Genomic DNA, 26064 nt, shown 5'->3' with positions numbered 1-26064 from the left:
TTAACAGGAAACACTTCTAATCATCAAGAGGCAGTTTCTGCTTCTCCCTCACCCGTGCCTAAATCAGTGCTTTTTAAGCTGTAAAGTACATTTCCTCATCTGAGGAATCTTGGTGAAATGCAAAGTCTGATTCAGTAGACCTGGGGTGGGGCCTGAGATTCTTTATTTCTAACAAGTGCCTAGATGATGATGATCTGAAAACCACACCATAAGTAGCAAGAACATAAAGATACCTCCACAAGCCACGGATCAGAAATTAAGTCAAAAGTCCAAAACAAACAAACAAAACAATTGCCTCAGCAAAAGACTGTACCAGATAGCCTTAACCATTGATGTTATAGAGAATGAAGTGGTGCGAACAGGTTTTCCATTATAACCTGACATCATCACCATGGACACCTGTCAGAGGGTAGAGAAAGCTAAAGTCAGGGCTTTCCATTTCTTTTAGCCCTGTTGCAAATGATTTTATGAAAGAAGAATCATTAACCCAAGATCAGCAGAGCAAGAATTAATTACCTAGGACTTAATGAACTGATTTAATTGTGGTTAATTTTCTACTTTCTAATAGACATATGAGAAACCCATTCCTTTCCTGTCTATCTCTAGCCTTCAATTTAATAGGCTATATTTGAACTAAGTGGGATGAAAAACTCTTTACATGGTATATTATTCTGACTTGCACCTCGGAACAAAAAATATCCATAAAAGATCCCAAAATGGGTTATAAACTAATATAACAAAAAATGTTTCTGCAAAAATAATATCTTCAGCTATAGTATTTTATGCTTATTGCCTCAGGAAGGCGGATGTCATCATAAAAAGAAACTGACAAAAGTCAAATTTTTGGCTTTGAAGTTTCCAAAACCAAGTTCAATGATCAGTCATTATTTGGAAGATTTGGAAGAATAAGTCATAATTCGGAGTCAAGGTCCAGATCTGAGTGCAAAGAGACAGTGTCTTTTGATTCATATTTCGCTTGTGAATTTTTCTTAACTACCTGTATTTAGTCACCAAGCATTTTAAAGAAAATATCAGAGGTATTATTGGCTTGTCTTAATTCCTTTAAAGAAACTCTGTTCCTTTTTGTACAAATTACAGACCAACTGATCATCCCCAATCATTACTTGCCCTCCCCACCCTCCCTATGGTCCCAAATGCAACCCACAGGGCATGGGGGCTTTGCTGATGCCAGGCCACACAGATCAGCTTTCCAGAGTATACAGCAGGGTGGAGAAGGGTATAGAGTAAATCTATAGAAACACAGGGGAGATATATATGGCACATTCTGTCTTTTTATGTTATTTGCCATATTGTTGAACACATAGGTCAGCCTTCCTCCCCTTCTCCCTCTCTCTCTCCAAGAAAAGAACCTTGAAAAATTAAACCTTGGAACCTGAACAGAATTAGGAGACGGAAGCTCACTACCAGCTCTCTGTTTCTCACACACTGCACGCTCTCTCTGGAGCGCCTCATCTACTCCTATAGCCTCACTTACTGTGTATATGAGACAGGCTGGGACCTGGCGCCTGGGACCCTTTGCTGCAGTGCTTGCACCTGGACAAACGTCTCCTCCAGCAACAAAATACAAAGAAACTGTAAGGGACTAAAAATAACTGCACATATGCGCAGTTGGGGCAAAGTATGGACAACAAGATACAAAAAGACCAAAAACCCACACAGCACCAACCAGTGGGGGATGGGCAGACCACCTAAACCACCCCTGCCCCTAACAGACCCACCACTTACCCTCACCCTGTGTAAGGAACAAGTTCACTCCCCTTAGGGAGTGAGCAAGGGAAACCGTTACTTGTTCTCGCTCCCTCCTGCTGCAGCAGGAACCCCAACGAAGACTTGCGTGAACTTCTTGTCTGGCCTCATCAATTTCTATTGATTAAGGAGGCCAAGAACCCTGGTCGGTAACGTATGTGCTGATGACTTTAAAATCCACAGCTCACCTAGCTCTTGCCCCTCCACTCTAGATAGGCATATCTGCCTTCTGGGCAACTACACCTGGATGTCTCACAGCCTTCCCAAATTACTATGTCCAAGAAAGTATCCACCATTTACTGCATAATATCGAGACCAAGTCACAAAGCCAGTGGACCTGTTTTTTCTGTTGTTGTTGTTGTTTGTTTTTTAATTTTTCTAAAATGAAGTATAAAGTCTTACAAGAACCCTGTTATGTTGAGGAAATTAAGGCTAAGAGGGGTTAAATGACTTGCAGAAGACCTCACAGCTGAGAAGCAAAGGAGCTGGGTTTCCAACCTACACAGCCTAACTTCAGAACATGTGCTCTTCACTTCTCTGTAGTATTGAACACGGATTATTCTTACTCTCCAGGCAGAGGGGCTAAAAGGTCATGAGCTAGGTGCTGCCGAGTCTGCCATTGTAGATGCTAGGAGTGAAGAAGGGGAGAAGGTGATACAAGAAGTCTTGGAGAAGCTGGAGAGATTATAAGGTGATAATAGCTAAGAAATAGGATTTTTTTAAAAAAAAAATTACTTAAACATGCATTGGGCTAGATATTGGGGATAGAAAAGTAATGGAGACAATTTCAGTCTAGTGGAGAAGATAGGTAAATACAGTATAATGAAATTTAGAAGTGAAGATAGACTTGTATGCAAGGTTCACAGAACATTAGAGAAATTAGATACGCATAGAATTCATTCGTTCATTGTGTTTATTTAAAGAGTATTTCCTGAGTCCCCACTGTATTGTGCTAGAAGCTGGAGAAACAAAATGGAAAAAGGTACAGTCCTTGTCCTGAAGAAACTCACAGCCTAGTGAAGATGCTTCTGAGGCCGCAATTCAGGTACAAAGAATGGCGCTACGAGGGCAGGGAAGGATTACACTGCCTGCAGCGTTCAGACAATGCCAACTGTATAGTTAGCTATTACCTGAGCGAAAAGTTAAGACCATGACTTGACAACAGAAGAGGATACTAGAAAGGAACACAGTGGACAGGTCTGAAAGGGCTTGGGTTTTTTGCTATGACAACCCAAACTGCTTTTGGTGCAATCGCCAGGAAACACGCATTTTCCTGCAGTATCCGTTTTATTAAAATAATCTGGAGTACAAAAACACACTTAAAAAAATATGGATGTATTATGTAGTTGACTGCAACAGCATATAGTAAGATAATGACAGGAAGGAAATTCCACATATGGGCAGGCAGATGGCTCTCTCCGCAGAAGAGTCTGGGGCGGGAGTTCACGGTGGTCCTCAGCTCTCAGAGGGTTTAGGGCACGATACTTGGAGAACATCGAGTTAAGAGTGCGAGAGAAACGTACGAGTTAAATACACGGACTGCGGAGAGGGTGCGGCGCAGGTACACGGAACCTGTGCTCTCCTCTGTTCCTTGGCTCTATCGTTCCTAAAATACCCTCCACCAGGAGCCCCTTTGTCACCGGAGACAGAGGTCCTAGCTCGCGAGCTTCCCTTTCAACACCCGGCGCCTCGTTGCCAGGGCAACCCTTTCCCGCCTGGCGCGCCTCTGCGACCTCCCTGCTATTGGCGTAGAGGGCGCAGCGTGCGTCTGATGTCACTGCACGGCGCCGCGAGATTCGGGAATGCTGCGAAACCTCATTTCCCCGGTCCTCGGCGGCCGGTGGTGGGACCTGTAGATGTTGGCGCAGCAGGCGCTGGGCAAAAGCCCCACGTGGGGTAGCGGCTGGTGTGCAGATCGCGGCGGGAGAGAGGCGCGGTAGGAACGGGTCGTTGGAGCCGTGAGCCGCGCAGGTGCGGGAATCCGTGGTGCCGCCAGCATTCTCTCGGCGCAGGAGGCTTCCTCTCTGGCCTGTTGCTATGGCCGCCGGACCACGTTGCTAAGGAGCCTGGAGCTGGTCGGGCTTTGGCCGAGAGTTGCCTTGTCGGCCTTATATGAAACTGGCCGCCTATCCCCCACTCTCCCCGACCTTTTTAAAAAAACAAAAAAAACCAACTTTTTCTCCATTTTTTTCTCTCCATGTCCTCCTCATTTTCTAACTTTGACAACATCCCGGCTCTGAACTGGTCTTAGGTATTTGGCAATGTGTGGTGTTGGAGGCGGAGAGGCTAGGAAAATGGAAAGAAGATATTAAGACCCTTAATACTGGCTCTTTGGATTTACAGTACTTTATGGTGAAAAGGATTGGGATAGGTGAATATTGGGCTGTTTCGCTGTTCTTTGGAATTTGAAGGAGTTTTAGAGATGGAGCTCATCTTCTTTTGTGGGGCTTCTATTACACTTTTGGAACTTCCCAAACACCAGATTAGAGAGTAGGAAAAAAAAAAGTGGCCTCTGCCTCTGAGAATTTGCCAGATAGTTTAGTGCAGTGGTCTCAAAGCCAAGTGTGGGAAGAAAATGCATGTGGGAAAAGAAATAGGATATATGAGCTGTCCAAAACAATGAAAAAAGAGTACGCTTTCCTGGCATTGACCCAGATGCCTATAATCCTTGTAGATGACCTGTAGCATCTAAGGAAACCTACGGTAAAAATGAGGGGTCCACAGTGGGGCCCTCCTTGGTTTGTTTGCTCTCTGATTGCTGTGACATAGTTTAGGTGTTGGGGTTAAGTGGATTTATGGATTCTAGTGTCTATTTAGGATTTTTCTATTGTTTTGTAAAAGATTGAGGGGTGTCTGTTGCAATATTTAGAACACAAAATAGTTCTTACTTTTTCACTTTCTCCCACCATTAACCCTTTACATCACCGTCCACATGTTATTTAACCAAAAAGCACTCAAAAGAATTTAGTGTAAGATGAATTAAGCTTTTTTCCCTTTACAAACAGCCTATGCTCTGGATTTGCTGTCAGTGGTATGCTGCGAGGTGGATATTATTTTTTAAAATTGAGTACACTTCATTTGTCTGTAAAGTAAAGGGTGATACTTTTAACAGTAACTGAAAAACTAATTGTTTTGGAAAGAAACTAACAGGGTGTTTTGGAAGTGGACAGAGAAATGTTTGCATCATTGTGTGTGTGTATGTTTTGATATTGTTGCTGAAAATTACATAATTGTATTACACATAAAAACTGTCCTGTATACTTAAAACCTTTGGAAGCTCAATTTTCTAACATGTTTTTCAAGTGAAGAGTTTCAGTGGCTTTTTGAACTTATTCAAAATATAACATAGCACTTTTGTGTTAGTGTCTTACAGAAACAGCTATTTGACATAAAAGGAGATAGAAAGTGAGTCATTCTAACAACAACTTTTGCAGAATTGGAAGGTAATATTGAAAAACGTGCATCATGATTTGACACGGCGAATGCTATTTTTCTGTTTGTAAGTAGGTATCTTTGTGATGCATCTTTTTCAGATATGACAGCTATTACAATTTACAACCAGAAAAAAAAAAACTGAACTTAAATCAGGTCTTCAAATTGATAACACAAGTATTAAACCAAATTTTTCAAAAAGGAGAAAACATAATTTAGTTACATTGACCCCCACTATTATTAGTAATACTAATACTAAAAACATTTTGTACCATTATAAAGAAAACGACAATAGCTAAACTCATATAGTACTTCCTATGTGCCAACCACTTTTCCAAAGTCTTCATCTACTTTTAGAGTAGCTAGTTACTGTAATTATCCCCAGGTATAGACTTGAGGAAACTCAAGTTTCCTTGACACAGATTTTTTTTTTTTTATTAAACAGAAACTTAGATTATATTGTTCCCCATCAGGAGTTCTCAAAACAGAGACCAGGTGCAACAGTAAATACTTGTTGAATAATCACTGAAGTGCAATATAAGGTTGACGTAATTAAAGCCTGCCTTAGCTTATCTTAGAATATTATCTGACAAATTTAATGAGCTAATTACCGTATTTCTAGAAAATGCCTTAGGGGTGAATGTGAAGTGTAATATTGGGAAGTAACTCATCTGCTGGTAGTAGGATGAGAAAATTAGAGCAGTGTATTAAATCAAGAAAGTTGAAATTTAAAATTATTCTGTGTACAGAAATAATCTTACATTTAGTTTATCTTTACAAGGTACTTTGGTCACATCGTATTTGAAATATTTGGGGCTGAATGTCATTACATGGAGCTTTGTCCTCCTTGTGAAGATTTCTAATTTGTCAAGTAAATTAAAATAACCTCATGTTAGTACTCATTTAAGAAGGCATCAGCATTTATCCTGAAGAAGAGAAAACCAAGGAGTTATGACCCATGTCCTCAAATATTTGAAAAGCTGTCATTTGGAAGTGGAAGAAGACTTCACCTGTGTTGCCTTAAGAGAAGATCTTACAGATCTTTTAGAAAAATAATTATATTAAAGACTTAAAGTGGGAAGTGCTCTAATGGAAGAATAATTGGAGTGTCATATAAGTGGGGGAATGGAGTAATCAAATAGAAATAAGAAGAAGGAAGAAGTGCATAAATCAGAGTGCTATGGATGTGGACATTTGAGAAACAGAAGATCAGGAAAGGCTGCATGGCACTTGGGATTGGAGCTAGACCTAGAAATACCAGCAGGCAGTTGAGTGTATGAGTCTGAGTGTTGTGGTGGAAGATTCCTTGAAATAATTTGATTAGGCAGGAAATCAAGGGCTATGAATTATAGCCCTCCCATTAGCAGAAAAGAGGGAATTGTGAAAGAGGGAGAAGTGAACCACCATTCACTGGATAAGCAACTTTATATATTATTTAACTTTCAGTAGCAGCCTTGATAGGTATGTATTATCTCCCCTATTTTCATAGGTCAAGAAGTCAAGGCTCAGAGAGATTAAATAATCTGCTTAAATTCTTAAACATATGATTGGTAGAGATGAGATGCAGACCCAGATCTGAGCCCAAAGCTCCTTCTACCTTGTCACACCACACTGATCACATCTGTAGGGCTGAGTGCAGGAAACGGAAGAAAAGGAGACAACAGTGATCCTAAATTTTTCAGCCGGGGGGCCAGAAAACTGGTTGTACCTTGAATTAACAAGAGGTTCATAACTTCAGTGTGATAACTTCAGTTTTGGTTACGTTCAGTTTAGGGAACTTATGGTACATTTAGTAGGAGAGTTCATTTTGTCACTGGAAAAGTAGGACCTGTTACGCAGATGTTAACATTTGGAACTTTGGAAATATGGAGGCCAGAGAAGGTGAAGACAATATGGGCCATGCCAACCACTTTTTCCAGAAATCTGGTCTGCATTTTCTGAATATAGCCAGAGGATTACAATTGAGTTTCTAAATGTATATTTTGACTGTTTGAATGGAAAAATGCATATTTTTATACATCTTACTTTCTTACAGATGGTTTTTAGTTTACTGTTATCGATATTGAAGTTGACATAATTTCGTATTTTCTTATTGGGCTTTCAGGTATTTTGTTCCATACCATACCTTTTTTGTCGTTCTTTTACTGTATTTCCTACTCTGTTCTGTTTGGTCTTTATATTGTTAATGAATCCTCCTCCCCAAAAAAGTTGAAATCAAGTTTCATCTATCTGCAGGAGTAAAAGAGAAGCAATGCAGAAATCCGAGTGCCATAGAAGTGTACAGTTAAGAAACAGAGTGACAGGTACAGAATGTTGCTTTTAAATGAAGAGGTAAATTTTGCTAATGACACATTCTGTTATACTGATGGATGCAGGATGAGCTTTCACCTCTTCCTTGTTGATTTCTGTTTTTTCCAGATAACTGTGATCAAAGGACATCATCAAGTGCACAAATAAAGCATAGGACTGCAGTTCAACAAAGGAAATCCTCCTCGTCAACCAGTTCTCCAGAATCTGCAAGAAAACTTCATCCTCGACCAAGTGATAAACTTAACCCTAAAACAATTAACCCTGTAGGTACAAAAGAGATTCCTGACTCAGTAGATTTCTAAAGTAATAGACATTTTATTGAGCCATTCTGAATGCTATCCCAAGTTCTTTTGTTTGTTAGTTTTAAGCTAGTGGTGAAGGAAGGCATATGGTAATCATGATGAAGAATGGAGATAATGATGTGAGCGTGGAAGTGAGACGGTGTAAAGTAAAAACTAGCTTTGGTATATCCTATCACATTCATGGATGAGTATTGTGGAGTATAAAATAAATTGCATATCAGCTTACTTTTTTTTTTCTTTACTATGGTTACTGTACTTCGTAATATCAATGAATAAACTTGTATTCAATTGCCATAGGATGAATTACATGCTTCTATAGTTGCATAAAGTCTCTGACCATTTGTCTATCATCTATAAATGAGCTCCACTAGAATTCTTAACTACAGTCCTAGTTTTCTTTTGCCTTCTCACAGCAATTTAATCACATTTAGCAAACATAAGATTCATGTACATAAAAGTGCGTAATTGTAAGTTTCTAGATCACTTTGTCCAAAAAGTGAACACATTTGTGCTCCAACACCAGATGGTGTCTGGCCCAGCCTTACATAGGGTAAGATGATAATGGTTTCAGCCTTTAAAGGGGATTATGAGAGTGGCTGAGACATGGACTTTGATGGCAGGTAAAATATGGCAGATACTTAAATAAGGATACAATGAACTATCCAAGGGCAGAAGGAGATTTTCTGACTTTATAAAAAGAAAATGGAAGATAGTTTAAGCTTCTATGTTCCTTCACTTCTTTCTGTAACTTGCAGTGTCAAGGAAATCAAACACGTGAAAAATGCCCTGATATCTCTGTGCTCTTGCTTCCTTTTCTCATATTTCGTTGAGGGAGTTTATGGTGACACTTCAATTTTCTTCCTTTCTTTAAAGAAAAACTTTAGTAATATTTAGTGGCCCTAGTCTAAATTTTATTAAAAATTAAGGAAAGCTTTGGGAAATAATTTAACGATTTGACTTGAGAATAGGGTATATTAGAAAAGACCATGTCTAAGATACGTAAAAACTCCTGATCCAAAGCAAATCGGTTGGAAGTCGGGATAGTGGTTACCTTTGGGAGAAAAGGTGGGAAGGGGTTGGAAAGAGGCACCGGTAACATTCAGGTTTTCCACCTGAGTGTTGGTACACAGGTGTATTCACTTTTTGAGAATTCACTGATCTATACACAGTTTTTAAGACTTATATTTTTCTTAGCAGGAATTATAATTAGATAAATGAAACGTTAGTATTGCTGTGAATTGTCACACAGAACATAGATTGAGCTTTGTAAATTAATCTTTTATTATAATATTGTATTTTAATGAAATGTCATTTATGTATTTTTACTTAAAACATATGTGTTTTTCCAGAGGAAAAAGGGTTCGTTCTAAACTTAGACTTTTACGTACATTTTAAAATGACTGAATGTGACTTTAAGAAGTTTTTTTAGCTAGTTGTATCTTTAAAATAGGTTAGTAAGTTTATATTTTGTAATTTAGACAGCTATGTTTCATTTGATTATGTTCAAAGTACCATGTGGTAAAATATTTACTTGCTGTGCCTAAATTCTTAAGCCTCTGATCATTTATATTGAAATTATGTATGCTGTGATTGTTTAACTGTTGTGATTGATCATCTTTTAAATTGTCTTTGAGAGTGCATATAGAATTAATTTAGTCATAAAATAATTATATAGAAAAACTGAAAGTTGTGAAGTTATATATCTAAGCAGACACATCCGGGCATGTGTTTGTGAGAGTCTTGCTCTGTCTTCAACTCTGTCACTCCTGTTCATCCCAAGCCTTTGATTTTTACTGAAGCACAAAACCAGATTGGAGAAATTACAGGTTCTCTGACCATCCAAGACCCGTCCATATTTGAGTGGGGGAGAAGTAGGAGATGTGTGGGAGGTTGAAAACACATTATACTTTCCCTGTACACCTTTTCTCCATTTAGTCGTCACTTTGAATGGTCCCAGTGGGGAAGGGGTGGAAAGATGTTATTATCTTTATTGTATTTGTTTATAGTATTTATATTTAAAAATTTTTATCTATAGTATATTTATTTTATATATGGTTTCAGCTACCTTCAAGCCTTCTGAAACAAGTTAAGGGTAAAAGGAAATATACAAAGTGCGTTTGCGGTTGTGGTTTCAGTATTGAGAGGATTGATCATTTTTCTTAGCCATTTTTCTGAGTAGAATGATGTTGTACTTGATATGAGCGTGGTGGCTTGAAAGTCAGGGTGTCCATCTGCCTTTGACCGCAGCAGGATTGAAGTTGATTAGGTATCACAAAGTGGAGGTGATAGTAATATTTATTGTATTCTTGTCATTTTTTATTTCAGTTTGGTGAACAGTCACGAGCCCCTTCTGCATTTGCAGCTATTTACTCTAAGGGAGGTGTTCCTTGCAGGTAAAATCAGTGCAAGTTATAATTGACCATATTATTCAAAATAATTGAGTAAAATCAATACAGTTTTCAGTTTAAAGTTTGAAAGTTTTATTTACTAGGGGGGTTGAAATAATGGTGACTTATTCATACTTTGGCTGTTGGATTGGTATAGATCCTGGGACATTGTTGAAGAAAATCATTTTAATTCCAAAATAGAATTACTGATAGATCTACAGTAAACCACCAAATAATTTAAGAAATTGAATGAACCAGTTTTGAAAACAATTTAAGCATTCATAGGCTTGGGCAAATTTCAAATAAATAATCCTTTTTTGTTCGTGAACTGGAAGTTGACAATTTAATGAAATTGTTTCATTATTTTTTTAATTATACTTCAAAAATCAAAGATTTACAATTTTATTTATTGAAATTATATTTCTTAATGAGTAATATAGCTGTTTTTGTTTACTTTTGATGCAGTTCTTGTAGCCGTCTTGGATAGAGATCAAAACTATTTTAAAGCAAACAATGCAGGTTACTAATAGAGTGATATCATTTTAAGATTTCGCTACCAAGAAACATTAATTTCTTCTAAGTATAACCAGTTTTAGCCTGTTATAGATGATAGAAAATTTTGTTTTCATTGTGGAAAGAATAATCAAAACATTCTTTTTGTTGTTCTAAAGTTAAAGAAATGTAGTTTTTAGTGGTATTTTCAGATTTGGAGGGCTAGGAGTGAAAAATAAGCTTAGGAAGCATTCTTTTATATTTTAGATTGGTCCATGGTTCAGTAAAACACAGGCTACAGTGGGAGTGTCCTCCTGAAAAGCTTCCATTTGATCCTCTTCTTATTACTTTAGCTGAGGTAAATACTCTATCTTTCCTAAATGTTTATGGAAAACAAATTTTTTAAATTGTGTTAAATGTTATTTTGTAACTCATCAGTAAATACTTTTGAAATAAAAGCCAAACAACAGTATTAAAACACCACATTCCCTTAGGAACTAATTATGATTGGCATATGTATATTAAACTGTTTAAACAGTTTTATAAACATGAAATTAATCTGCACAGGTATTTGTAGATAAGTGGATAAAATATTCATATTTAATTTAAACAAAGTTCTTGGAATCAAATTGAGTTAGTCAAATCAGGAGAATATCGCTGGTTTGAACTTATATTGCATCAGATAACAATTACTGGTTGGTCTTTCTTTATAGAAGCAGGCACCTTTAATATGATATGTTTCTTAGGGAACTGATATTACCTACCTAATGTTCTTTGGGAGAATTCTCTGGGCCATTGCCTGCTGGTACATTTTAAGTAGAATATCATGGAGGTGGATTTTGTAGAGGATTTTTAAAAACTTCTGATAGATTCCTTTATATTATTTAACATTTGTGTCAGGAAAACAGTTGGCATAGTACTAACTTGAAGAGAGTCAGTGATATCTCCTGTGAATTTTATTATTTATAAATGTATAGAGTTAGAGTCAGAAGTTGAGAAGTGAATTAACCAGTTGTACTTAACCTTTGAGATACTTGTCTTCTTTAAGAGTTAAGGATCATTTTTGTTGTTGTTGATGTTAAGAAAGACAGCAAGAGCTTCGATGATATTAATCTGAATAGGCAGTGCCTCTAGGATAAGTCATACAATAATAAATAATCTAAATAAAATGTGACACAGAAAAAACTCAAGCTTCTTTTCTTCATTTTTAAAGAAACATTTGCTTTTCCTGTAAAACTAGTGGGGAGGGCCAGGTGGTGGCAAAACAGAAAAGTAGATGATTGTGCTGATGGAGGTTTCTTAATTATAGTGAATCCTTAGAATTTCTAGTTCCTCCTTTAGTTTTCCAAGTATACTTACTCTTTTAAATGGACATAACAGTTACTACTGAAGACTGCCGAATTTTCTTAGGTCTCAGCTTTTCTTAATTTGTCCCTCAGCTTGCAGAAGGTATTTTGGTGTAATAAGCAGTGTATTTTTATGGGTAGCCTATTTTGAAATTAAATTTTAATCAGTCTCTTAACCTTGGTATTGAAAACTGAAGAGGTTCTAATATTTCATTAGTTCTTTTCTAAACTTTTTATATATGGTAGCAAACAATTTTTTAGATGAATCAAAACTATAGTGATACCTTTGAAAACACAGTCTAGCGAATCACAAGGAATGGGGAGTGCTTTAACTTGGGGAGTCCCCAAAGGGACTCTGAGTTTAGTTTAGACCTCATAAAGTCAGTCTTTTAAATACCCCGTTTTCCAAACACCGGTGCTTTTATTTCTGTACTGGGTAGACGCCCCTCATTGAATAATGGGGAAGTAGTGACAGAACCACCACTATTTAAATCCGTCTCACCTCTTGACCTGAGATCCCTCGTCTCTAAAATGAAAAGCTTAGGGGTGCTCCTAAGGCCGGAGAACCTGTGTTCCGAAATGGTGCCGCTGTGCTTGGCCTCGTAGTTTTCAAAAGCATGACAGCATCTAGCAGAAGAAGTGTTTCATCACCGTTTGGAAGCAGATAGTTTGGTCTCGAGGACAAATTGTTTGGCAATTAGTATTTTTAGGCCTGACCCTGCAGCTGGTTATAGTTATTCCAGATAATAATTAGTCAAACTGAGGGAATGTTGCCATTGCTTTCTTTCTTTTTTTTTTTTCTTTTTTTAACACCTTTATTGGAGTATAATTGCTTTACAATGGTGTGTTAGTTTGTGCTGTATAACAAAGCGAATCAGCTGTACATATACATATATCCCCATATCTCCTCCCTCTTGCGTCTCCCTCCCACCCTCCCTATCCCACCCCTCTAGGTTTCTTTCTTTGTTTTATCTTTTCAAAAAAGGTACCTATTTTATCCTGACCCAAAGTGATCAGTTAAATCAAAAGACCACAGTCTAATTGTTCCTAATGCATTTGGGGTGAAAGGCATAGTGAGAAATGATTTACACTTTTTTTTTTTCATATTTTTGTTTGACATTCTGATGTTAAAAATGGTGTTTCATATCTTACAATGCATTTTAAACATAGTATAAGGTTTGTCTTAGTATTTAAATATGAAGGAAATGTAATATTTTAGAAAGTCATTAAACAAGTTGCAAAATCACCTTTAAGATAAAGGGTCCAGTAATTTTGCATTCATAAAGTGGAGTTTATTAACATACATTTTTAGACTAATTTGCTCTGATTTCAGGCAGTGTTTGGGAGTATATACAACGTGTTTTTAGTGTCCTAGTGAGGTTTTTTTCCTTCTCTTTATTTCTTTCCTCTCCCTCCCATCCTCCTTCCTCTTTTATCTCTGTTTTCTTTTTTCCTTTGTTTTCTTTTTCTTTATTTCTTTCACTTTACCTTGCTTCTCCTTTGATTTTTCCTGTTCCTTTTATTTTTTTCTTATTCTTTTTCTTTTCCTTTCCTTCTTTTCTTGGTTAGAGATTCCTCCTGTCTCATGTATGTCCTGTGTTCCACAATTTCTCAGTTTAATTGAAATCGTAATTACTGAAATTATATTTCACAAAGAGGAAAACAATAATAATAAAACTTGATTTTTACTTACACAAGTGAGGATTAATTTTTTTGGTATTAGCATCACTAAGTGGGTAGTAAATCATGTTTTTGTCTTTGTTTTGGCAGGGTCTGAGAGAGACTAAGCATCCGTACACCTTTGTGTCAAAGGAGGGTTTTAGAGAATTACTTTTGGTCACAGGTGCTCTTGAAAAAGCTGTGCCTCTGCTTCCTAGACTGATTCCTGTGCTGAAGGCAGCTCTGGTATGTCCTTTATTCCTTTAGACTTTCTGTGGTACATTTAGAATATTTTATGTCTTTTTTTCTTTCAAATTATATGCAGATTTGTTCTTTACCTGTGATTTTGATGTGTGTGCAGAATTAGGCCACTGTTATTCAGGGCCAGGTGATTACTTACTGGAAGACACCTTGGGAGGATGTACTAAAGGTAAAAAGGGACATCTTGAGAAATTAGAGAAAATAATGAACCTCAAATCAGCCTTTCTGTAGGCTACAACATATTTTAATTAATGTTTCAGTCAAGCCAAATTTGGTTTTTGCTTCTAGATGTCCTGCAGTAAAGGTTATGTTTTAAATTCTGGGTTTGGCTGATTATCTTCTAAGACTGAATGTTCAATCTCTTTTTCTGTACTTGCTTGCCCCTTCTCCTTACCCGTCCTTCCTTTTGCCCTCTTTCTGTCCCTGCCTGTGCACCGCTAACCACCCAACCCTCCCCAGGTCCACTTGGATGATGAAGTGTTTGAAAGAGGATTGAATGCTCTGGTACAGTTAAGTGTCGTTGTTGGCCCTTCTCTAAATGACCATCTGAAACATCTGCTTACAAGTGTAAGTACTGAAAAGATTAGAGACGGATTGTGTATATGTATCTCTTCCTGATGTAATGGCTTCAAAGTAATCATTAAAATGATTCAAAACGTTAAGAAAACCTTATCATCCCTAACCAAAAAATATAGACATCAGACCTAGTTGTTCATAAAATATTTTTACTAGTGGACATGGAAAGCATCTACATGAGCAACTTTAGAGTTGTAATCGAAGTGAGCAGAAGTTGAATGAACAAAAATTAATGAACAGTGTGAGGACTTCATGCCTATGTGGATTGGCTATGAATTATAAGCAGGGCTTATACGTATTCTTGTGGAATTGGATATTGCCAAAGTGATGTTTTTCATCTTTTTTCTTTTTCTTTGTTTCACATTGTAAGTTTTTTAGTGAGTCTCTGGCATTCAGGATGAGGCATTTTCCTGTTAGGAGTAGTTTAACCATACCACAAACTTATATTGGGGTACTCTGCAGTTCAAGAGGTCCCCAAGACCACCCTTAGGTTGAACAATTTGCTGAAAGGACTCATGGAACTCAGAGAAGCTGTTATTCAGTGTGCAGTTTATTACAGTGAAAGGATACAGATTGAAATCGGCCAAGGGAGGAGGTGCATGGAGCAGGGCTGAGAGAGACCAGGTGTGGAGCTTCCAGTTGTCGTCTCCCAGTGGAGCTGTGTGGCCAGTGCTTGCATGTTCCAGCAGTGACGTCTGGCATGATGCATGGAGTACTGCCAGCACAGGAAGCTCACCTGAGCCTGGGTGTCCCGGGTTCTCATTAGAAGTTTGTCACATGGCCTGCCTGCCTGGTTGACCTTGGTCTCCAGCCTCTAGAAGTTGAGCTGATACCTTGTGACCCGAGGCCCCCACTTAAATCACTTTTGTTAGCATTGACTATCTGGTGTGGCCCAAGGCCGCAGGTAAACAAAGACACTCTTATCTGGAAGGACCTTCCAAGAGCTTCAAGGTTTCCATCCAGGAGCCAGGGGCAAGGACCAAACCTTTCTTTATGCAGAGTTAATCCTTTACTGCACCCACTGAAAGAAAGATTAAAGTCCTGGCTGGGATAAGCTGTAGCTAGGATTTCTCTGCATGCATCCTCCTGTAGTTCAGAGCAGAGACATCTATGTTGATCATAGTTCCACTTTTTTCTTGGACCCATCCACCTGAGAGATCCTAGAAGTGTATTTTTAACTTCTTATTCTGCAGATAGACTAATACACCCCAGGAACCACCTGGCTAAGCCTATGGAAAGAAGGGGTGGTGGTGAAAGTAGGGGTGCTGTGGTTAGAAGTGGTAGGAGGTAGAGTCTCACCATGGGTCTGGTGGGGAGAAGACAGAGTGAGACCAGCCTCTCAAACGTTAACATACGGGGAGCCTCGGGACCGAGGGAGGAGCATCTGGCAGACACTTGCTTGTCACCCTCAGGCCAGCGGGCTGGGTGTGGCTGACTAGCTGCAGGAACGTCATGGTAACATGTAGAGCGGCTCATTGTAGATTGATCGCTTCCTTCAGACACTCAGGGGCTCAACATGAATCTGCTGCTCTCTGCCCTCCCATTTTGTGTCAGGTGTCATGTGAGGCACAGGGAATGTAATGCTGAACAAAACCAGATATGCCCCCTGTCCTTGTGGAGGCTGGGTTTTGTTTGGGGGAGAAATAAGCAGCAAGGGCATCCTCTGAGAGAATTAGGGTGAGGTGAAGAGGAAGCGACGTGGAGAGAAGAGGATCCTTCCCCCAGCTGGAAGCTGAGCTTCCGAAACAGCCTCCCATTCCTGCCCAGTGTGGCGGAGGGAGAAGACCAGATCAACGGTTAAACTATTTTCTTTTCTTTTTAAGGGACAGTAGCATTAATCTTCGGTCAGTCACATTCCTCCCCACAGCTCCGCTTTTCCTAAGACAAGGGCTGACTGAAAGGACCTCTTCCCTTCCTGGGGTGGCAACACTTTGAGGAGACCTAGCTACCACACTGGCCTTCTCACCGCAGTGGGATTCCACAGAGGAGAGATCCTTGGAAACAGGACAGGTGGAGGTTCGTCCCTGGTCTGTTAGCTACATACCATGAGGACCACTGAGGCGCTAGATGCTCCCTCCTTCCCTCCCCTCCCCTCATCCACCACCCCCTTCAGCCAGAAAGGCTCCACTTTCATGTCTCATGAACTTCTACATTAGATGTTTATTTGAAGAAAGGACTCTTCTTCTAGAAAAAGAATTTCAAAACCAGTTACTGAACCTATATACAACTGATTTTCTTCATATGTGAAATAAGTCATGTCCTTTCTGAGCTTCAACTCTGAGAGACTGTCCACTGACCCTAGGACAGCAATCCTCAAACTTGAAGGAAGAAAGAAAGAAGTCACCTGGGAATCTTGCTAAAAGTGCAGAACCTGGGCCTTTGTCCTGAGATTCTGATAAAGCAATTTATGGGGTGGGACCAAGAATCTGTACTTTGTAAGTGGGCATCTGTGGTGATTCTGATGGTGGTGGTTCATTGTTCGTCCTGCACTCCCCTGCCCGAGAACATGGTCTCGAAGAAAGCAAACTTAAGATCTATAAGAGGTACCTTTTCTGTCCATCCCCAGGATGTTGCTAAGCCCTGCCTGTCCTCTCTTTTAGAGTTGCTTTCCTCACATTTTTATCTTTCTGGGAGTCTCTTCTGACCCTCCCTAACCTTTGATGACCTGCTGAAAGGACCCGTTACTCAGTGCTCAGTGGTGAGAAGTATGCTGGGGTTACTCACAGATCTGGGAAGAGGAAGAACCGGAGACCTACTGTAGGACAGGGGCTTTATGTATTTGATCAATGAGGAATTCTTGCCTGGGCTCCATTTTTATCCCCAGAAAGTGGAGCCATGAGCAAGTCCTGTTGTAGCTGAAATGTTTAGGTCTTTGGGTGAGTGTTGCAGACACTTGGTGGGAGAACACAGTTATGAGTTGTGCTTGAGGGCCTGAATTGCGCTGTTTCCCTCTTTGCTCTTGTTCTCGCTCACCTGTGCTCTCTCCCTTCTTAGCCAGAGCTCCACCTGCCCAAGGAGGCCCCTTCAGGACATAGCTGGGGGTGATAGGTGGTCTTGTGGTTTTTAGTCTGATTCTTTTGCCTGCCACTGTTACTGAGTTATTCATGTAAATGCTCTGTTCTTTGTTGTCGCTTCCTTTTTTAACTGTAGGAAACACGTGTGTTTTAGAAGCTTAGCTTTCCATCGTAGTCCTGCAGATGCTCTTGCAAATTACAGAATGGGAATGTATACAATTTCTTAGAAAACTTAACTCTGGAAAACTTACAGTATGCTAGTACTGTAGTAGATTTTGTAGGGTTGGTATTGTTTCAAATAACAGAAATCCATTTTTTTAAACAAATACAGTGGTGTCTATTATATGTAAATTTTAATGAGATGTTTCCTAAAAGAAGCCTTGAAATCTAAAACAAATTAAGTGGGGTTTATGTACTTACTATACAGTAAAGACTCAATGGTATTATTTCTAGTTAGCCTATTAGTGAAGTTTTACTTATGTTTATAGTGAATAGTGTTACTTTTTCAAATCATTTTGTTCCCTTAATCTTATTTGAAAAGCTTTCCAGGAGACTAAGGGACAAGAAATTCAAAGAACCAATCACCACTGCATTACAGAAGCTGGAGCAGAATGGTGGAAGTGTAAGTGAACATTATTCCCCATAAATCATACTTTTAAAAAATTTCAATTGTACTATGAAATTGACTGCATAACATATATTATCTCACTTCAGGCTCAAGTAACCGCGTGGAGTTGATATTATTATTCTCATTTTAGAGCTCAGAGTTTCTGTCTTGCCTAGGTCACACAGTTTTGTTTTGTTTTTCTTAATTGAAGTATAGTTGATTTACAATGTTGTGTTAGTTTCAGGTGTACAGCACAGTGATTCAGTTATACATATATATATATGTGTGTGTGTGTGTCTGTGTGTGTGTGTATGTACATCTTCTTTTTCAGATGCTTTTCCCTTATAGGTTATTGCAAAATATTGAGTATAGTTCCCTGTGCTATACAGTAGGTCACACAGTTTATAAGCATGAGGATTCAGACCCAGGTTAACGTAGGGCCTGTGCACTTCACCGTGCTTACCATACCGCACTCTGTGTAGTACAGCTGTACAGTTTTTTTATTTTGGTTGTATTTTGTATTTTGGATGTTTTTGCTTTGACCATTGGGAAGTTCAGAAAACAAAAGGATTAACTTAACTCATTGAGGAAAAAGTGTTATTTTTCCTTTCATTTGCCATCTTTTCTGTCCGAAAAATTTACAATCTGCCCATAATCGAAGATTGAAATGAGGTTCCCAGGTGGCTGCGTTGTTCTGTCTGGAAGGCTTGTGTGCTCGCTCGAACATGCTCACGTGCACACAGAGGAATGATTCAGCTGACTAGTCTAACTTTCAAGAAGGTGCGGAGCCGTGGGGGATTTCATTACTGTCTGTGTGTTGTCAAATAACTGGGTTAATTGAATTTTCATCACTTGAAAAAAGTGTTCAAATAATCTAGTCTTGGAAATATTTCCATAATGCAGTAATTCCACCATGTTTTGGAGATTACATTTAATCAGATCTTAATGACAGAGTTGCATGTGATTATCTTAACATTGTAGAACTTAGTTTCACTCTAGGTGTTTGATTATAAAGAAAATTTGTGTGATCGATACAATCTTAAAACAGCAGATGTTTGAGTTTAAGCATTGCCTAAATTACTTAATTTGACCAATTTCAGTGACTTTTAAAACTGATTATATTCTTTTCATGATGAATGCCTAGAATAAAGTTTATGAGGAGGAAGTCAGTCCCTGGGCTACTAGATAATGAATTTCTTTGTTGTGTGTGGGTCTAGGAGGAGGGTTAGCCTTCTGACACGTTGTTGAGATGCGCAGAATCAATCCGCAGTCAATCCAGTGTCCCTTTCCAGCAGAAAGGAGATTCTTCTTGCTTACAAATGTGTTGTTCTGAGAATTGGAATGTGAAATAATTTGCCCTTTCCTCTCTGTGAAATGCAAATAAACACATGCTAAATAACATGGCAAGGCTCTTCAATCTGAAACTCCCCAGATGGTTTTCACACATCCTGTGCTGTTATGGGACATGGGCGATTAGAAAGGGGTGGGCCCAGCAGGCTAGATTTCTTGGGGGTGTGTGTGGAGGAGGGGATAGTTTTTGAGTAAATACAGGTTAGAAATAGCACACTAGGATTTGGAGGGGGAATACAGAGGATGTAGGTGACCAATCCAAGGGTCCCAGTGATAGCTAGCAAGGAAGTTCTCTTATTGCCACTCAATCTCATTAGTTTTTAATCATGCTAATACAGAATTTAAAAATATTTTGAAGTTATAAGGGCTATTAAGTATTGTTTATTCCCTCATACTTTTGCTCTTCTTTTTCCCCCTTCTAATGTCCTACATAATATTTTAGTAATAATTAATGTAATTGCAACAGGAAGTTTCAATCACATATCAAAGACTTCCCCTTGGCTTAATTATTATTGTGCTTGCTTTAGGTACTTCATAATCCATCATGAAATTAATGATGTTCTTTCCTTTCTAAAAACTTAAATGTTTACATCTTTCTCTTTCTTTAAATACTGGAGATGAGTCTTTATGAGAGATTCTTCTCAATATTATAGTTTCTCATTTCTTAGGGCTCACGTGTATCACAGTGATGAAAAGACTCAACTTCTAGAGAAGCTAAAATATCAGTTACAGACAGCCAGTGTCATTTTCTTAGAACTAATCAGTTTGCTATCTGCCTTAAATTGAAATTGGTTCATTCTTAGCCTGATTTAATTTCCTTTTTAAATGATACACACATTAGTCTTGAAAAAGATACATACATATATGCATCCTGATCTTTATCGAGCAAGTAAGAACTTATTACCTGAGAGGTACTCTGTTGAGTATGTTTTAGACATTAAACTCATTTAATCTTCGCTACATCCCTCAGAGGTGGATTTTCGTTGTATCCCCCCGTAAAGAGCTAGAAACTGAGGTGCAGAGAAGTAATTAGCCCCAGATTTGACAGTGAAGCGACCGGCAGACGCTGGATTCAAGCACTGGTAGTCTGCTTCCTAAAGACTTTTCTAGTTAAATATCTTTAAACCACAAAAAGAGACGACGTATATTTTATTTAACTCAGAAAAAAAGTTCTGTTTCTCATTCCATCATTCTGCTCCTATCCCATTGTGTATGTTTGGACTTTTGAACACTTTTTTAGGCATGCTCCTGCAAATGTAGTACCTCTTAGGGGAACCCCGCATGATCCTAATGAGGCTAAATTTTTTTCTCTTGACAGGGAAGCCTTACCATCATCAAGTCTAAAGTTCCAACCTATTGCTCCATATACTGCTGAAGAAAGAGCCCTGGTGACAGGTGTTAAACGCTGACCATGGGTACGCACGGAACCTTTTCAGAGTCACTTCACTTTATTCTTTTGTAAATCACAACCACCCTTCATTATTGCTGGCTTTAGAGGAATATACACAATTCCACTGAATCATAGTACAAGTTACTCATTAAAAAAAAGAATGGTCAATGATGGAAAACTATTTTTAAAAAGTTCTATAATAGTACAATCTTGTGGGGTTTATTTTTTCATATTTTTTATGGCTTGTGTGAGCAACAGTTATTTGGTTTACAGTGGATGTGTTTGTATATATTTTCTAGTGCCTTTTATATATAATGTACAGTTCGTGTGTAGCTGTGCACTTATTTTTAGACATTTTGCCATTTCCTGGGTTTTATATTTATCAAGTCTATGAAAATTTCAAATAGTGGACAAACATTTGTGAATTCACTGTTAATTATTGTTTGTAAATATGTATTTTATAATGTAGAATGCTTGGAAATAATTTCGAGTATTCTAGTTTAAGAAAAAAATTTTTAATGTGTAAGTTCTCTTATAAGTATGGTTGTTTATTACAAATCATTAAAACTACCTAAACTTTAGGTATTAATTGTATTTAAGTAAATGTTATTTTTGTATTTCATAGTCTGAAAATACTGATATTCAGTACGTGAAGATACTCAGAAATTAAAATCTTAAAAGTCTTACATGTATTCAGTGATTTTGTTGTGCTTGCTTATGTTTAACAATTAATTCTTGAAAAAGCTTTTAAAGCATAATTTACAAGTGTAGTTCTGAATGTTGATGTGATAGAAGCTGATTCTGGATCATTCTACAGAGAAAGGAGTCGAGGGAGAGAAACATCTGGGCAGGAAGAGAGCCGTTAGGGACCCGACTAGCCACACCAAATCCAAGGCTGACAGACTTCTGAAGGGCTGGAGATCAGGGGCAGGAATATTCTGTCCCAGAAGCCTCAGAGAACGCCCTTTCTTTGCTCCACCCTCAGGTACTCAGAGTGATCTCTTTGTAATTCTCATTTCAGATCCAATCTCACAGATGTAACTTAAAATACAAGGACTTTCTGAAGAGTATTAACAGCAGAAATGCTCCTTCTCCCTCAGAGCTCCTGTCATTCCTGGTCCCCTGTCTGGCACACTCTCTCCTCAGGTGTCTACTCTTGTCACATCCTCAGGTCACATCAGCTCACATGCCTGCCTGCTCACTGGCCTTGCCCTGACTCCTCTTTCCTTTCACTTAGCTCCACCCAAAGACCGAGATCTCTACCGTTTAGAAAATGCCATAAGAAAAATGTAATGTTTTTAATCTAGTAATTATAAAATTTATTGAAATAAAGACCTGTAACATAGACAGTAGAGTTATAAACATTTTATTTGCTTTTATTTTTTCTTTTTGAAATACAAAATGTGCACATTGAATTTACACAAACACGTGATGGCCAAGTTCAGTGTACATGTATTGTACTACTCTTAATTTCTACACTGGTGATAGCAGGGCAGCTTTCAACATCCTATCTCTACACCAGAATAGATACCTGATTTATTGTTGCAAAGACAGTTGCAAATTTCCTCCTACTCTAGCCTCTTGGTCTCTGTGATATTTCTGCAAAACAGGGAAGGTGTGTGTATCTTTAGTAATATTGTGGCAACTTTACAATTTTGGCTTAAGGTCATTAAAAATAATCTGAATTATTGGAGTTTTATGATGAGCTAAATCATAATACAATCCAGATGAGTTGCTTAGCACTTATATTCCTTTTCTATTAAATTTTGGTATTATAGTTCTCGATATAATGGAATCACTGGTCCTTTCAAAGTGAATTCTGCTTGCTGTTTGTTCCTGGTAGGCATTAGGGTAGCAAAGGTTTCTTTGTCCCTGAATGGCATGTAATGTAAAGGTGCCATGAGGGAGTCGGGAAAGAGGATGGAATAGGCCTTGAATGCAGTTAAGGATTACTTGTTGCTAAGCATTGCCACGTACTGGATGACGGATGTCCTGACCCTTTGCTAAGCCTGTGGACATCCTCGCTTTGTTTCACACCTTCTTGGACTTCCGCTTAGTGACATAATAGTCAACCTGTAGGATTGAACAAATCCAAAATTACATACATCATGTAGGCCTTGGCTGTAATGTGTATTATGAAAAATTAAGAAATGCTTATTAAATAAGCTTTATTAGGCATATGCTGACATCTGGTGATAAACTGACTTGTTTCATGTTATAAAAAAAATGCCAGGTAAATGAATATCTTTAACAGAAGGAAACAAATCCAGAGAAACTGGGACTATGTGTTTGTTTGTTTTTTTCCAATTGTAGTAATCTTGTTTTGTTTACTTAAGGTATAAATGGAATTACAGCATACAAACATGAAAACTAATATCTGGAAATTAAGTGCAGATGCCAGTATTTCAGAAAACCATTTAAAATCCTGGGGCTGAATACATACAAATGAATAGCAAAAAACACAGATATTTTAAAATCACCGATACTGTGAAAGCCTCAATAATCCCATGGCTAAAGAATCAATAAAACTATATGCCAGATCCTATTACTTTTGAATATTCACAGGGTATGAAATGACTTAGAACATCCCATGAACTCAGTGGCATTATGAAAAGGATGCAAATTTATAAATGGAAAACTCAAATCTTTTGGGGATTGCTTTATATTAAAACAAAGCTTGTTTGCATAATATGCCTCAGTGTAAAGCTGAGCAATCTATGCTAAAAGTGGTAGCTCCAACTTGCGTGACAGAATCGTTCACATTTGTCTGATTGAGGACGTATTTGACAAGTTAGATCACATTTTCGAAGAGCTGCATGGAGCGCATGATGTTTTCGTCCTGCAAGGGAGAAAACGTGGAATTAAGTTCACCGTATCTGCAAAGGAAAGTGCACTGTTTGGCCTCTAAGTACTGCCTCCCTCCACCAACGCCTATGCCAAATGTTCAGATACTAGGGGTCTGCAAATGTAAATACTCTTCTACCCATTTTCCACACAGGTAAGTATGGAGAGCCCATTTTATGTTTTGTTGATTCTAGTAGTCTTTAAACACTTTATTTAACTCTGACTTGGTGTTATGAGGGGATATTTCTCAAATTATTAATAGAATGCCAACATGGAAACTGGAGAGGCGCAGAGCATAATCAAAGCGAGCAAGGCAAACTGTGGCATTTTAGGTAATCACCCGCCAAATCACAGAGACTTATACACATGGAAGGATACAGGGTTTGTGTGTGAGCTAAGAGCCAACTTCATGAAGATTGGAGGTTGGGGTTTAGGAGACAGGTTTGCAGTAATTACACCTCTTTCTGAGTCTGTTAGGGCTAAATCTGTGTGGCCTTTAGGAACCTTTAAAAACGAATGGTCTCTCAGTGCCAGAGAAAGGATTGTTTGGGAGAAACCATTGCCCAGTGTCTGCAGGTTAGCATGTTCCTTAGAAACTTAGGGGGACAAACTTTGGGCAGGTTAGGGGCACTTGGAGATTGTGACTATTTATAGCACTGGAAAATGGTAGCAGAACTAATGATGACTTCCACTATTAGATGCCAAGTAACAATACCACCATTAAGTAGGTTGATATCACCAAGTTCATTCAAAGGCCGTCACATTGAAATGTGAGTTGAAAAAAAGGCAGGCATCAGGAAAGGGACAGTATATCAACTTGAAAATAATGAGAAAAACTAAAGCACCAGCAAACTTCTTTGTCTCTATAATTATTTTAAAAATTCTTAATCGTGGTTCTACCCACACGTCAAGTCAAATAATTCTAGGTATGCTAATACTGGTCTGCCACCAGATGGTGGAGAACCACATGGACTTTTCCTCAGGGAGAATTTTCTGCTGTTTAATTTTGTGACTGAAGACCGTTACTGGTTCAGCCAAAGACATCTGCTGTCCACATACATTGAAGCAATGATGTTTCTCTTAGAAATCGGATATAAGTTTGGCCAGTGATACACTCTTGGCTGTACTGGAATTCTAAATCTACGGGGGATATGGTTGACAAGATACCTGTTATATGCTAGCTCTGGGGAAAGAACAATTCAAGTCTCACATATGTTTTATCCTCAGTGATGAATATTCTAAAGGATCTGAAGAGCAAAAACACACATGTGCAACCTTCATCTCTCCAGGGTTTCCCTCATAGCCTGCCTCGGGATAGACAATAAATGCTGATGACTGAATGTGCAAATTGGTGATTGTTTTCAGAGTGGTAGGCCTATTCATCTCAGCTATGTAGAAGTGGTGATCTCAGGCATATGATCTTTACACTTTGCTCAGTTCATGGTGGCTGGCTGGCAGGACTAAGTTCAGCTGTTAAGGAAGCAAAAGGGATAGTTCCTTTACTGTCGTTACTTACTTTTTGGCAACTTTCGATGAATTCATCTATGGTAACGACTCCATCTTTATTTTTGTCCATTTTCTGTTCAGGAAGAAAAGAATGAAAAAATTTGCTCAGACTTACCCCTTGATACCTTCACACTGAACTGAACAAGCTGAAGCTGATGAAAGAAAAGCCCAGCTGCTTATTATATGGGGAGGAACTGCTTCAGAGCACAAACTAGTAGCTTCTTAGTGTTAAGAATCATGGCTGACTGATTTTAGGCTGTTGCCTTTTCAATAGAATGTGGTATAGATCTAGAGTCACTCTGTTCTAGTAAAATCCTACCCTCCAGCTACGACAGACTTCCGGCAACTTGCTGAAACTTTCAGAGCCTTGATTTTCTCATCTGTGAGATGGGGCTAATGAGGATTTATAAATAACCTCATAGGGGCTTGTGAGAAATGAATGAAAACAAACACCCCAAAACATATGAGACATGGCAATTGCTTGGTGTTCTATCCAGGATGTGGTGAGTGTTCAGTAAGTGGAGTTATCAATATTATGATAAATTCAAAACCAAAATTACTAAATTAGTATGATGGTAATTATTCTATAGTTTTGTCTCTTTCAGTAAAAATTATTTTCCTTTTACATTCTTTTGAATCATCATGATGCTTTGCAAACATCAGGAAATTTGCTCTTAATTTCACTTCCTCTCTGACTTCTATTGCATTCCTACCTGGAAAAATGTTTCAACGTGTTGTCTGGGAGCATCTTCTTTGAGGACAGGATATGTGCATTTACCCATCATATCATATATCGCTTTCATTATATCAAGCATTTCCTG

General features: G+C 38.4%; 2 protein-coding genes across 16 annotated transcripts in view; one reads left to right on the top strand and one right to left on the bottom strand.

The window, feature by feature from the left end:
- The first annotated feature begins 3537 nt into the window (after positions 1 to 3537).
- PACRGL (parkin coregulated like) lies at positions 3538 to 25947 on the top strand. Of its 9 annotated transcripts, none has more exons than XR_014263899.1 (11): positions 3540 to 3703; positions 7435 to 7502; positions 7618 to 7772; positions 10137 to 10204; positions 10958 to 11048; positions 13807 to 13941; positions 14416 to 14523; positions 18088 to 18168; positions 20822 to 20918; positions 21686 to 21878; positions 25325 to 25947. XR_014263899.1 is itself a non-coding variant. In XM_082462656.1 (10 exons), the coding sequence occupies exons 1-9, from the start codon at positions 3624 to 3626 to the stop codon at positions 18902 to 18904; spliced, it is 876 nt and encodes a 291-aa protein (XP_082318782.1). In that variant the 5' UTR covers positions 3539 to 3623; the 3' UTR covers positions 18905 to 18933; positions 20822 to 21677. The 9 variants fall into 9 exon arrangements, 7 of the variants coding, with proteins under 7 accessions (XP_082318786.1, XP_082318782.1, XP_082318787.1 ...); XR_014263900.1 differs by having other exon boundaries at positions 3541 to 3703; positions 21711 to 21878; positions 25325 to 25946; XM_082462656.1 differs by lacking the exons at positions 21686 to 21878; positions 25325 to 25947 and adding an exon at positions 18815 to 18933 and having other exon boundaries at positions 3539 to 3703; positions 20822 to 21677.
- The window catches only part of KCNIP4 (potassium voltage-gated channel interacting protein 4), a 1174076-nt gene continuing 1170255 nt past the window's right edge, over positions 22244 to 26064 (bottom strand). For all 7 annotated transcript variants that reach the window (XM_082462664.1, XM_082462667.1, XM_082462663.1 and 4 more), the window contains 3 exons: positions 25957 to 26061; positions 25254 to 25316; positions 22244 to 23732 (listed from right to left, as the gene is read on the bottom strand). In XM_082462664.1, coding sequence (XP_082318790.1) covers positions 23685 to 23732; positions 25254 to 25316; positions 25957 to 26061 — 216 coding nt within the window. In that variant the 3' untranslated portion in view covers positions 22244 to 23684. The remainder of the gene's footprint in view (positions 23733 to 25253; positions 25317 to 25956; positions 26062 to 26064) is intronic.

This window comes from Balaenoptera physalus, assembly GCF_965194825.1.
Source record: "Balaenoptera physalus genome assembly, chromosome: 5".
Taxonomy (NCBI): domain Eukaryota; kingdom Metazoa; phylum Chordata; class Mammalia; order Artiodactyla; family Balaenopteridae; genus Balaenoptera; species Balaenoptera physalus.
This window is presented reverse-complemented; position numbering and strand designations above follow the sequence as displayed.